The 12,556-nt window shown below is 40.8% G+C and overlaps 1 protein-coding gene across 1 annotated transcript in view; it reads left to right on the top strand.

Moving 5' to 3' along the window:
- Nucleotides 1–12,556, top strand: part of MCCC1 (methylcrotonyl-CoA carboxylase subunit 1) — a 58,990-nt gene that overhangs the window by 1,076 nt on the left and 45,358 nt on the right. Inside the window, exons 2-4 of the mRNA XM_008705280.2 lie at nt 3,524–3,570; nt 4,808–4,944; nt 8,265–8,360. Of these exons, the coding sequence (XP_008703502.1) occupies nt 3,524–3,570; nt 4,808–4,944; nt 8,265–8,360 (280 nt within the window). The remainder of the gene's footprint in view (nt 1–3,523; nt 3,571–4,807; nt 4,945–8,264; nt 8,361–12,556) is intronic.

Genomic DNA, 12,556 nt, shown 5'->3' on the forward strand with positions numbered 1-12,556 from the left:
TACTTACCTAGGAGGAGATGATACTATTCCTAGAGGAGATATTAGTATCTAGGATTGTGTGAATTCAATGCATTAATAATACATGGAAAGAGGCTCAAACAACCTGGTGCCTATGAATCAATCCATGAATGCAGCCTTTGCAGACTTCCATTGGGGTCAAGTTTTTTACTTGCTTTTGTTTTCTACAAGTTACTGTAGAGGTATTTAGATTTCAGTTACTTAATTGTAGGACTAGCCCCAGAGTAAAATAAGATAGTTGGTGAAAGCAGCATTAGTGCTTTTCTCTTTCTCCTCATTTTTCTTTTCTTAGGTTTCCAGGGCTCTTCAAGATATTACACAGACCCATTTTCTCTCTCTTCCCTCTCCCTCTCAAATCTTCCGTACCGTGTACAGAACTGTTCTCAAGTAGCTGTCATCCTGGAAAATGTTAGAGTTGTTAATGGCGTAAGGAATTACAAATCTTACCGTTATAGTGGGTGGTTACATGTCTTGTAATGATTCTCTAGTAACTCAGAGAAAAGAAATCTGGTGGTGGAATTCTAGAAATGAGAATAAACTGATAAAGAAGTTACCTTGAATTAGGGTGGAATTATGGAAGGAACTTCTTAATTTTGTTTTTTAAGCCATTGTTTTAAGTTGTAGCTTAGATAATGGTGAAAAATGGAATAGGTCAATCAAAACATTGTTGGGATAGAGGATTATGTTAAGTGGTGTGTATGTATGTGATTGCCGTGACTAGAATGGCAAAGAAAACTTTAGTTCAGCAGTGGCCTTGAAACTTAATCAGAGTCTTAAGCTGGATTTACCAAGAAGCAGCCATTTAAACTTTAACCAAGATCTGACAGAACACAGGCCACATTCACTTTGGGGACAAAAAAGTATAATGCCTATCTGGTGTCAGCTAAAAAGAATACATTGGGAAAACAACAAATTGCAGAAGGAATTCCACCTTCGTCTTTCCCATCCGTATCTGGAAGATCTGGCAAAACTCTGGTTATACAGAACTTCCCATTTTAGATATTTACAAAGCAGGTGATAAAAAGCATAATGTAGCTTAGATACTATGCAACTATGTATACGTAGCTTGTATATACTGTTTATATAACTAGGTAACTGAATAGGACTAGCATTTCACTGGGGTGGAGGTGCAGGAGGTGGGATTAGTGGGTCCCACAGTCATTGGCCTCTGAGGTACACTCAGTCAGACACTGACATCCATCCAGGGCTGCTGGGAAGACCCACAGCTACGGCACTTGAGTTCCACAAGACGGCTTCCTCAGGAGGCTACTGCTTTCCCACATCTTTCCAATTCCACTGACCTCATTCTCTTGAGCTTTTAGGAGAAATATCATTTTTCCTTATCTTTAAAGGTATCTTCTAGTTCATAGCATCTTCCCCTCACATTCTTCAGATAGGGTGTGTATGTATGTGTGTGTGTGTGTGTGTGTGTGTGTGTATATTTATTTATATATATATATAATATATAAAATTTATATATATATATATTATATATATATATTTATATATATAAATATATATAAATTTTATATATTTTATATATATATAATATATATATATATAAATTTTATATATTATATATATATATAAATAAATATACACACACACACACACACACACACACACATACATACACACCCTATCTGAAGAATGTGAGGGGAAGATGCTATGAACTAGAAGATACCTTTAAAGATAAGGAAAAATGATATTTCTCCTAAAAGCTCAAGAGAATGAGGTCAGTGGAATTGGAAAGATGTGGGAAAGCAGTAGCCTCCTGAGGAAGCCGTCTTGTGGAACTCAAGTGCCGTAGCTGTGGGTCTTCCCAGCAGCCCTGGATGGATGTCAGTGTCTGACTGAGTGTACCTCAGAGGCCAATGACTGTGGGACCCACTAATCCCACCTCCTGCACCTCCACCCCAGTGAAATGCTAGTCCTATTCAGTTACCTAGTTATATAAACAGTATATACAAGCTACGTATACATAGTTGCATAGTATCTAAGCTACATTATGCTTTTTATCACCTGCTTTGTAAATATCTAAAATGGGAAGTTCTGTATAACCAGAGTTTTGCCAGATCTTCCAGATACGGATGGGAAAGACGAAGGTGGAATTCCTTCTGCAATTTGTTGTTTTCCCAATGTATTCTTTTTAGCTGACACCTGATAGGCATTATACTTTTTTGTCCCCAAAGTGAATGTGGCCTGTGTTCTGTCAGATCTTGGTTAAAGTTTTGTAACCTACTCTATCAATAGATATCATGGAACTTAAAAATTGTTTTAGACCTTAATGAACTTCCTCCTAGATAAGACATCTCAAACAAGTCATTTAGCCTCCTGGTTCTCCATTTCTTATTAATACAAGGACTCAGCTTATTGTGTACTTTGAAAACTGAGAAGTATCTTCAAGAGCACCTGTTGGAGTCTCCTGTCTTCCATGAAGACACTGAAGTTTGAGTTGGAAAGTGAAAATTGGATCTTGAGAGAGGGAAAAAATCTTAGATGTTATCATGGTTACCATACCCTCCAAGGCTCAACCCCTCTGACAAAATCTTAGTATTCATGTTTTTGCATTAGGGGGCCATAATGAAAAAAGACTGGAGAAACACTGATGTAAAGAGACTTGCCTGGGGTCACCAACATTTGGTCGGATTGGTCGGAGAGGGCTCTCCTGGCCCCATCGCCAGCATTCTTTCTGCTACCTTTTTTTTTTTTTTTTTTTTTAAAGATCCTGTTTATTTATTTGACAGAGAGAGAGACAGCCAGTGAGAGAGGGAACACAAGCAGGGGGAGTGGGAGAGGGAGAAGCAGGCTCCCAGCAGAGCAGGGAGCCTGATTCGGGGCTCGATCCCAGGACTCTGGGATCACGCCCTGAGCTGAAGGCAGACGCTTAACAACTGAGCCACCCAGGCGCCCTTCTTTCTGCTACCCTTGATCAGCTCCTTCTCTTTACTTCTCTGGGCTTAATTGTTCAAACCTGTCTTATCAGGGTTAAATTAGATTGGTATTTTTCAAGCTGTAGTTTGACCAGTGTATTTTATTTAATAAACTGGAACAGACCAGAGAGTATCAAAACGCAGGGAAAATCTTTTGTCATGAAACTTCTGTTTTGTGTGTGTACCAGCATGTGACGTCAAATACAGTTTTTACTTTGGGTTCTAGTCAAAAGAGTTTGAAAAAGCTGAACTGGATGTTCTTGAAGTACCTTGACTTTCTAATTGTTGGTGACTCTGTGGCCAGATGCCAGGCTCTGGACAAGCAGGTTAGGGGATCTATTCAAAGACACGCGGTGCCAGGGAGAACAGCCAGAACTGTAACTTCCGGTTTCTAGAGGAATTTTCTTCCCGCTTTCCCTAGAGGAAAGTGTTACGAAGTCACTGCGTAGGCTTCAGGCTTAACCAAGGTCATATCTGGACTTGGTTTCAAGTTTTTAAAATTTTGGTTCTTTTGAAACAACTGATCTTGTGTACCCTGTTTAATTATAATTCCATTTGGATTCACTTGATAGGAGATGCACTTGGAAGCAGAGATCCATGAAGTATGCGACGACCACAGGTACTGTCTCTGCTCTCCTTGGCTTCGCTTCAGATTGCGAAATGTCAGATTCCTTAATTTGCGTATGTAGAATCAGTTCTCCTAGACTTTTGAAGTTTGGGATTTTCATGATCATTTTCTTAGTAAGTATTGAGTCATGGTTTCCACCTCTTTTTATGTCAAATCTCTCTTGTTGTTGAGTCTAAACTATATACAGAAATAATTGAGAACATTTAAATATATTTTTGTTATTTCTGCCTCTTTGATCATCTTTAGTGCAGTGAATTGCAAAGGCATAACTGTGATGGTCTAAATCAGTGTTTTACAACAGTTCTGTTAAGTAGCAGAATGTTTTTTCAAATAAAATGTTACATGGAATTCCCAACTCTGAAACACATATAAGCGTAACTGCTGGTTGATTGGATGCAGCTTCCTCCCCGCGACACACTCATGCATACATCATCTCGGTAGCTCCTGTGACAACTCAGGCTCTAGAGATCCCTACAGAAAAACCTTATTTTAAATTATATAACCTTCTTTTTTGAGAACAATAACTACGATAAACTGCCAGGGAACATTTATTTCATGTGTGATGATGGAAGTGCATTTGTTCATCGTGATGACTCTGGTGCCAGTGAACTGGCACGGTCCTCACTTATATGGCAAGAGAACCACACGTCCCTGTGTACGTGTACAGGGGCTAGAGGCAGTGGGGCGGAGTGACTGAGAGTTCCGATTCTGGAGTGAAGCTGACGTGGGTTCAAATCCTGGATCCACTATTTCTTTTAGCTGTATTATTTCAGGAAAGTAGTATCTCCTTGAGTTATAATTTCTTTACCTTTAAGATTGGTGTAATATTAATAGTATCTACTTCATGGGATTACTGTGAGGATTTAAGTCCAGAGTGAGTCTTCAGCACAGGTTCCGAGGCATAAGTACTTACGAAAGATTAATTACTATTAACTATGATGGGGGCTTGGGGCTATTGACTTTTGGCATTTCAAAGCATCTTTTCATTTTAAAGTTGAAAAAGCTTGATAATTTAAGAGTTGATGTTAATAGGGGCATCTTGAATTTCAGTGAAGAGAAAAAAAAAAGGCATTAATATTAGTTAAAATGGTTATTTGAGGCCCTGCTATGTTGATTTTACCAAAACAAACGTTTATCGGCTGGTTAATGTCATGGAATGTTTATTTTGCTTTCTCATTCTTTGCTCTCCAGTAACGTTTACGTATGATTTTCACGGTGTTTTAAACAGGACGAAACATTGCCAAGCTCCTCATTGCAAACCGAGGAGAAATTGCCTGCAGGGTGATACGAACAGCCAAAAAAATGGGTATACAGTCCGTGGCTGTGTATAGTGAGGCCGACAGGAATTCCATGCATGTTGACATGGTACGTTGTTAAAAACTGAAAGTCAAATTTTGTAAGTGATTGGATTTTTTTATTGTGTTGGTATTTTACTTCTTTATGTGGACAGTTTATGTTTGCTGTGTTAACAGGGCATAAGTGGGTAAGTTCAGTCATCCCCGTGGGGAACGTTTTCCAAACATAACATCCGTTGAACTAAACAGTGTGTTTGGTTGTGTAGTTGACTTACGGGCAAAGTCCTGTCTCATCAAGGGTTGGTTAAGACAGTTCAGAGACAGATCATACTTTGAGTAGCGCATATCTGGGTCCCCAATGTACTAGAAGGATCCAGGTTCCAGTCTTAGCAATTACTACTTACTGGCCAAGGGATCTTTGACAAGTCACTTAATGTTTCTGAGCCTGGGCTTAACTATAAGATTATAACTAAAAGGATCCCACTCCCCTGAGTGTTACCCACTTGTTACTAGCTATCATTCACCAGCCAGAAACAGCCATGGATGAATTCAACTCTTGGTCTTCCCTATGCCTGCAGCAAGGCTGAGCAGCGACAGAAATTCGTGGCTTTCAGCACTGCATGGCAGGCCCGTGGGCTCCCTGGCCACTTTTCTCTCATTCTGTGTAGTGACCGACTCAAACCTGCTTGGCTCCATTCCAGCCTCCGACTATCCCTTTATCCACCTATTCTCAAGCCATGATCCTGATTCACAGAGGAGGAGGTGCCCTTCTTCTGTTTGCTGCGCCTGCATCTGGCCTTGTTCCGTCCAAGGCTAGTTGTCTTCCTGGGCTCTGCAGTCCTCCTCTTACCTTTTTTTAAGCATCTTCCAGCTTCTGCTTTTCTCGCTGGATACTCTCACTCTGGATCATTTCGTCTCCTCCTAGGGCTTCGCTAAACACTTCCAAATTTCTATTTCTATTTCTAGCTCAGACTCTCTTTTGAATGTGATACAGGTCCTTCCAACTGCCCACTCGACATCTCCGCGTGGATGTGTCACAGCTACCAAGCTAACATGCCTGAAGTTGAACTCATGACTTTGATTGGAGTGAAGCTGCTTTTCCTTCAGACTTCCCTAACCCAGCAGATGGCAACACTGTTGCCCAAAAAAGCCATAATGCCAGAGATCTGGGAGTCTTAGAACATCTTCTGTCTTCCCACCACTCTGCATCTTTCCCTTCCCCAGTTAGGCAGTCACCTGGCACTGTTTATTATTATTTTTTTAAAAGGTTTTATTTATTTGACAGAGAGAGAGAGCAAGCATGAGCAGGGGAGCAGCAGGCAGAGGGAGAAGCAGGCTCCCCGCTAAGCAGGGAGCCCGACGCAGGGCTCGATTCCAGGACCCCAGAACCATGACCTGAGCCAGGTCAGACGCTTAATGACTGAGCCACCCAGGCGCCCCTAGTGCTGTTTATTCTGTTACCCAAACACTTCTTTCCACTTCTTTCTGCTTCTACCACTGGCACCGGTAGTCAGAGCCGCCATCACCTTTGCCGGTCCGGGGCCACAGCCTCCTCCAGGTAGTCCCCCTGCGTGCATCTTGACCACCTCCATGGTATGTTCCACACTGCAGCCAGGCCAGTAGCCCAAAACCAGGTTTTTCTCATGGTGCTTCTCTGCTTAAATGCCTTAGACCTTTTTATCGTCTACTGGATTAGCGAGAATTTAACAGATGGATAGTATCGTTGGTCATAGCGTGGTTAATAGTCAATATGTTGATGGAAAGGTATGTTGGTGATACCATTTCAGGGGTTGATTAATGAGGAGCTATTAAAATGTCGTATCCTTCGTCCAACCCTGTACACATTCCTCTAGATCTCAGTCCAGAGACACGCTCGCACTTATGTGCAAATGAGGCGTGTATGGGAATGCTGCCAGCATCCGGCTTTTTGCCATTATGACCTAAACGTCTGTTCAGAGAGCTGTGGGACCGCCATCCTGCGGAACATTATGCGATTGTTATAAAAACTGAGGTAAACGTATGTGCACTAGCAAGAAGAGAGCTCCCAAGACATCCTGTTAATGAAAAAAGCGATTACAGAAGTTTGATCCTGTTCTCATAAAAACTAAAACTGTATGTGTTGTGTAAATATATACAAATAAATAGGAATATGGATGTGGAAAAATATGTCCCAAATCGATCATAGTAGTTCTGTGTGGAAGAGGTTTGAAGTGAGGGAGGGGGCGATGCCTTTGTGTCATTGTTCACATTCTTTAAAATAAGAAGGGATTTGTGTTTTTGTGAAATTAAAAGTTTAAGAACAAAAAAACAATACCCAGAAAACCTCATTATGTGTTCCCTTGGGAGAAAATCCAAAGCTTTCACCTCCCAGGAGGCCCCCTGAAACCTGTGCTCCCTGGTCTGTCCAGCCATGTCTCTGGACCCTGACCCCTGGCTCACTGGGCTCCAGCCGCACAAGCCTCTGTCCCTCAGATGGGCCAAGTTTCTCCCCAGCTCTGGACCTCCATATATGTTGCTCTCTTTGCGTGGGAGGCTGGCCCTCCCCTCCATTCCTATTCCCAACTCCACATCCTCCCTGCATTTGCCTGGCCAAGTCCTGGTCGTCCTGGAGGAGCCCCTGCCCTTCCCTCCCAGCCTTTCCCTGAGCACCCTCAGGCCTGATCAGTCCCCCTCTTCACCTGCATTGTGTCCTTTGTGTTTCCTTCATGGCCTTTATCACAGTTGTCATTAAGTGTGTAGATGTATATCGATGTCTGTCTCTTCCCTCCAGGCAGGGACATTTGTTTACCGTAGTGCAGGCAGCTCCCAGCTCAAAGCACAGCACGGAGCAAGCACTCAATAAGTCTTTGAGTGAATGAGTGATGTTTTCTATCCCGTCTGCTTTGAGGGCTGCTGTGATTATGTGAAAGTTTTAAAGGACAGTATGAAGTAGTTCACAAATGTATAGAAAGAGCATTATCATCATATCAGGATAATTATAAACTTTAGTAAACTTCATAATTTTATTTCTTGCTGTATACAACAGTCATATATTTTGTCTCTTGTCAAATTGTACACTTTTGGCACTAGGTGCATTTAAGATTGTTATTGTTACCAATGATGATACTATGATTAATGCCTGTTGCTTTCTATCCTAAAGACATTTTATTTCACTCTAGTGTTTGGTTTATACATAAAAATCACGTTTGGGCATCCTCTTCATGCGAAAGATTCCAAACTGGCTTATTTTGATAGCAGACGTGAGCTGGTCCTTCTGTTCCTTAATTCTTGCATTGTTCTTGGGGAGCCAGTCTTTATTTATGATAATCAAATGACCCTGAAGCAGTTCTATCGTTTTTTTAGTGTGTGCTAGCTGTGAGATCTTTTAAGCTTGTAATGTTCCTTAAACAGGCAGATGAAGCGTATTCCATCGGCCCCGCTCCCTCGCAGCAGAGCTACCTTTCTATGGAGAAGATCATTCAAGTGGCCAAGATCTCCGCTGCCCAGGTAAGAGTCATGAAGAGATTTACAATGCAAAAGGAAGAAGTTTTGTACAGTTTACACAAAAGCACTTACCATTTTCAGAACTCATTCTCCATTTTTAGCCATTCCCAAGATGTTTACGTTTGATCACTCGTTGTTGTATACTAGATATGTCCCTTATTCCTCAGTCGCTTCACCTTCGCACTGAATCCTTTGCACTTTAGATCTTTTGGAAAACAGGTAGAGGAAGGGTTTAAATTATAAATTCAAATTAAGAGGGAATTCCGTCCTTCTACCATCAAAACCAGAGCCTAGGAATATCGTCGGATCCTTTGTGGGAAATAGATGGTGCTATAAATTCCAAGAAAAAATATAATCAAGCAAGAAATCTGTGTACCTTTTGACTTTCCAGTCCCATTCTACTCCCAAGTCCCAGTCCACTCCCAAGTTTTCCAGTCTCCCAGGTTCAAAACTCCAGTATTATTACATCAAAATAAAATAGGAACCGACTTGTGTGGAGTCTTCATTTGAAATTTCTTCAGAAGTAGTTCTTTTTTTGGAAGATTTTATCTATCTATCTATCTATCTATCTATCTATCTATCTATCAGAGAGAGTGTGTGCACAAGCAGGGGAAGCAGCAGGCAGAAGGAGAAGCAGGCTCCCCACTGAGCAAGGAGCCCAATGCGGGACTTGATCCCAGGATCCTGGGATCAGGACCTGAGCCAAAGGCAGACGCTTAATTGACTGAGCCACCCCGGCGTCCCAGAAGTAGTTCTTTTTAATCACACAACCAGACCTTATGATTTCTCATCTAGATTTCTGATTCTCAGCTGGTTTCCCTCCTTCTAAGTCCATTACCTATCCAGTGAGTTCTCCATACTATTTAGACAAGTGTTTCTTAAACACTAATTTCATTATTCCCTGCTCTTTTTTTAAATAACCTCACCCTTTCTCATTCTGTCCCCTAGTGAGTAAATCTTCAGTGGTTACAGGTTAGAGTTCAAACTTGTTAGCCTAGCATTTAAGAGTGTCCATAAAGAAATATTACAGTTAAGAATGTTGTAAGTGGTGGAGAAAAATAAAGCAGGATAAGGGGATAAAGACAGGTTAGGAGATACTTTAAAATAGGGTGGTCAGTAGAGGCCTTTCCGAAGAGGTGACAGTTGAACAGAGACCTTGACTGATGAGGAGTCGGCCATATGAAGAATTTGAAGAGCGAGATTCAGGCAAATGCAATTGCCAAGACGCTGAGATGAAAACAAGCTTGGTGTTCACGGGTCAGTTGTATTCAGTGTGGATGGAGTAAAGGCAGTGAGGCGCTGTCATTCAGGATCCATTCAGGAATACTGAGATTCCATTACATATTTCTTTTTTTGTTGTTTTTAGGAGAGAGTATTACCACCTTCATTTTACAGATGTAAAATCTAATGCACAGAAGGTTACATGATACCCCAGATCATCTAGTCTCGTTAATCAGAAAGCATGGTCCATGGCATTGATTGGGAGCTTAGTAGAAATACAGACTCTTAAACCTCATCTCAAACCACTGTAATTTACATTTTTATGCATAATTTGCATTTTTATTAAGATCCCCAGGTACCTTGAAAGCAAAACTTATTATTGAAAGAGAGGATTAAACAAGAGTCTCCTGACTTCCAGCCCTATGTTAGACCAGGCTGACCAGAACTTTGTTGCCCTGCATTTTGGTAAAAGGGAAGATATTATTTAATCAGAAATTTCAATTAATTAAAAATAGTTTCTTGTAGAGGCATCTGGGTAGCTCAGTTGGTTAGGTGGCTGCCTTCGGCTCAGGTCATGATCCCAGGGTCCTGGAATCGAGTACCATGTCTGGCTCCATGCTCAGCAGGGAGTCTCTTTCCCTCTGTCCCTACCCCTGCTCAAGTTCTCTCTCTCTTTCTCAAAAAATTAAATCTTTAAAAAAAAGTTTCTTGTAGGCCAGCCAGCTTCCTTATTTTATCATTGTTTTATAATCAGATATTTCTAATCAGTTATTTCCTCAGAGGTGAAAATCTCCCCCCCCCCTTTTTTTTTTGAGAGAGAGGGAGATAAAGCAGGGGAGGGGGGTGGAGGGCAGGGATTGGCAGAGATGGAGGGAGAGAGAATCTTAAGCAGACTCCGCACTGAGTACAAGCCCGACCAGGGCTCAATCTCATGACCCTGAGATCACAACTTGAGCTGAAAGCAAGAGTCAGATGCTTAACCGACTGTGTCACCCAGGTGCCCCTAAAATCTTCTCCCTTTTTAATGATTGCTGAGACCATTTTTCAGTTTAAATAACAACCCTGTAGCAAGTGAATGATATGTTAATTCTGGGGAATTTATTAACTCTGTGTCTATCTCGATTAGTCTTATGTTACATGCTATACTAACAAACGATGAAGAAAGAATAAATAATTTTCACACACTTTGCCTGGATATTCACGATTTGAGATGGCTTGTAAACATGACCTGTAATGTTTGTAAAACAAAGAATAGCATCAGAAAAAATTAGTAGTATGGGACTATTATTGGGGATAGGGGTTGGAATTAAGTCAGAAAACTTAGGCCAAAGAAGCCTACTTCAGTTCTTCCTGGAATCCTGATCAAAAAGGAAATTTGGTGGGTTATGATTGACGAGGCTCTCTAATGAAAGGATACTTGTTCGGGGAGCAAACCTTGCTTTAACTTTAAAGAAGAAACTTACTGATCTTTCTGATATAGGACTTTGAGTAACATTAGTCTAGTGGTTTTGAAAGAAGGTTGCCCAAAATGTAGAACTGTCAATGTAGCCGTTTTGACTTAGGCATTTTTACAGATGCTAGAGTAACATTTGCACATGAGCCGAATCTCTCGTGGTTTGCCTGCTGACATGGCTAACTGGAGAGACTCTAGAAAATGTAATGGTTCTCTAGTTCTCTTGATTGTCATTTGTCTCAGACCTTCTCTGCTTGGGAAAGATGGAGTAGTGAGTGCTGGCTGGAGATTAGAATCGCCTGAGGAGCCTTTAAGAGACTGTTGCCACAGTGCCTTGGGGGAGGGCGCTGTGGTTACTGGAAGAGAGCATATAGGGGTCTCGTGGAATACTAGTGATATTTTGTTTCTTGAGCTGCCTCCTGGTTACACAGGTGTATTCAGTTCATGAAAACTGTTTATAAAAGCTGTATACTTACGACAGGCACTTTTCTGTATGTGAATTATTCTTTAGTGAAAGGTTTAAAAACACTTTTATCCCCTCAGTTGACAGCATTAGTTCCTGAGCATTAATGTTTTGTGAAGTGCTCCAGTTTCTTTTAACCTACCACAAGCAATGAATAACTTTATTACAGGCATTTCAAAATCACTGATAGGTAACTTTAATGAATATTGCAAGTTATTTAAATGCTGGTCATCTGTGTAATTGACCAAAAGGAAATCCATATGTTTAAGTATCGGAGATGTGGACAGGAAATTCTGGGTAATAAGAATTTAAAGAGTATGGCTTGTTCTCTCCACCAAGGAAAGGGCACCTCTCATTTCTGCTTGGGAGCAGAGCCGACAACAACTTTGGATCTGTACCTGTGCTTGAAAAGTACAGCAGAAAGGTTACAAACTAAAAGCATGGAATAAATTATTTTGGCAGAGATTTAAGGATAGGAGATGACGGTTTCTGTCTTTATTGTTAATGGCATGTTAGTACTATGGAATGAAGGATCTAAACGGGCTTGCCATCCTGGGACCTACCAGGGTGAACTGGTGGCTAAATACCTGCCCGATGGCTAGAGAAATTAGCCCCTGGTAACAGTAGTAGTATTGAGTTTTCCTTTATTATATATTCAAATGCTCAAGTATTTGGATTTGGCTTGGATATATTAAATTGTTCTTCCTAAGATAAACTAGTTAAAACTTCTTGAGGTCGTTACCATAATGTGTGGCTGGATTTTTTTTTTTTTTCAAGAAGGTAGGTGCTTTTCTTTTTAGTTATGAAGGGAGAATATCTAGTTCATCAGAGTTCTATTGAATTAACCATCTGTTCAAAAGAAGGGAAGCTAGCAACACTTTGAAAATGAAATTAAGGAAACTGTTATATTCACAATAACATCACAAATACTTAGCACTAAAGTTAGCAAAATCGGTTTAAGATCTATGCATGAAAACTGTAACACATTGCTGAGAGGAATTAAAGAAGTTCTAAATAAGTGGATAGATATATCATTGGAAGAATCAGTAGTGTTAAGATGAC

Source organism: Ursus maritimus, unplaced genomic scaffold (genome assembly GCF_017311325.1).
Source record: "Ursus maritimus isolate PB19 unplaced genomic scaffold, ASM1731132v1 scaffold_4, whole genome shotgun sequence".
Classification (NCBI taxonomy): domain Eukaryota; kingdom Metazoa; phylum Chordata; class Mammalia; order Carnivora; family Ursidae; genus Ursus; species Ursus maritimus.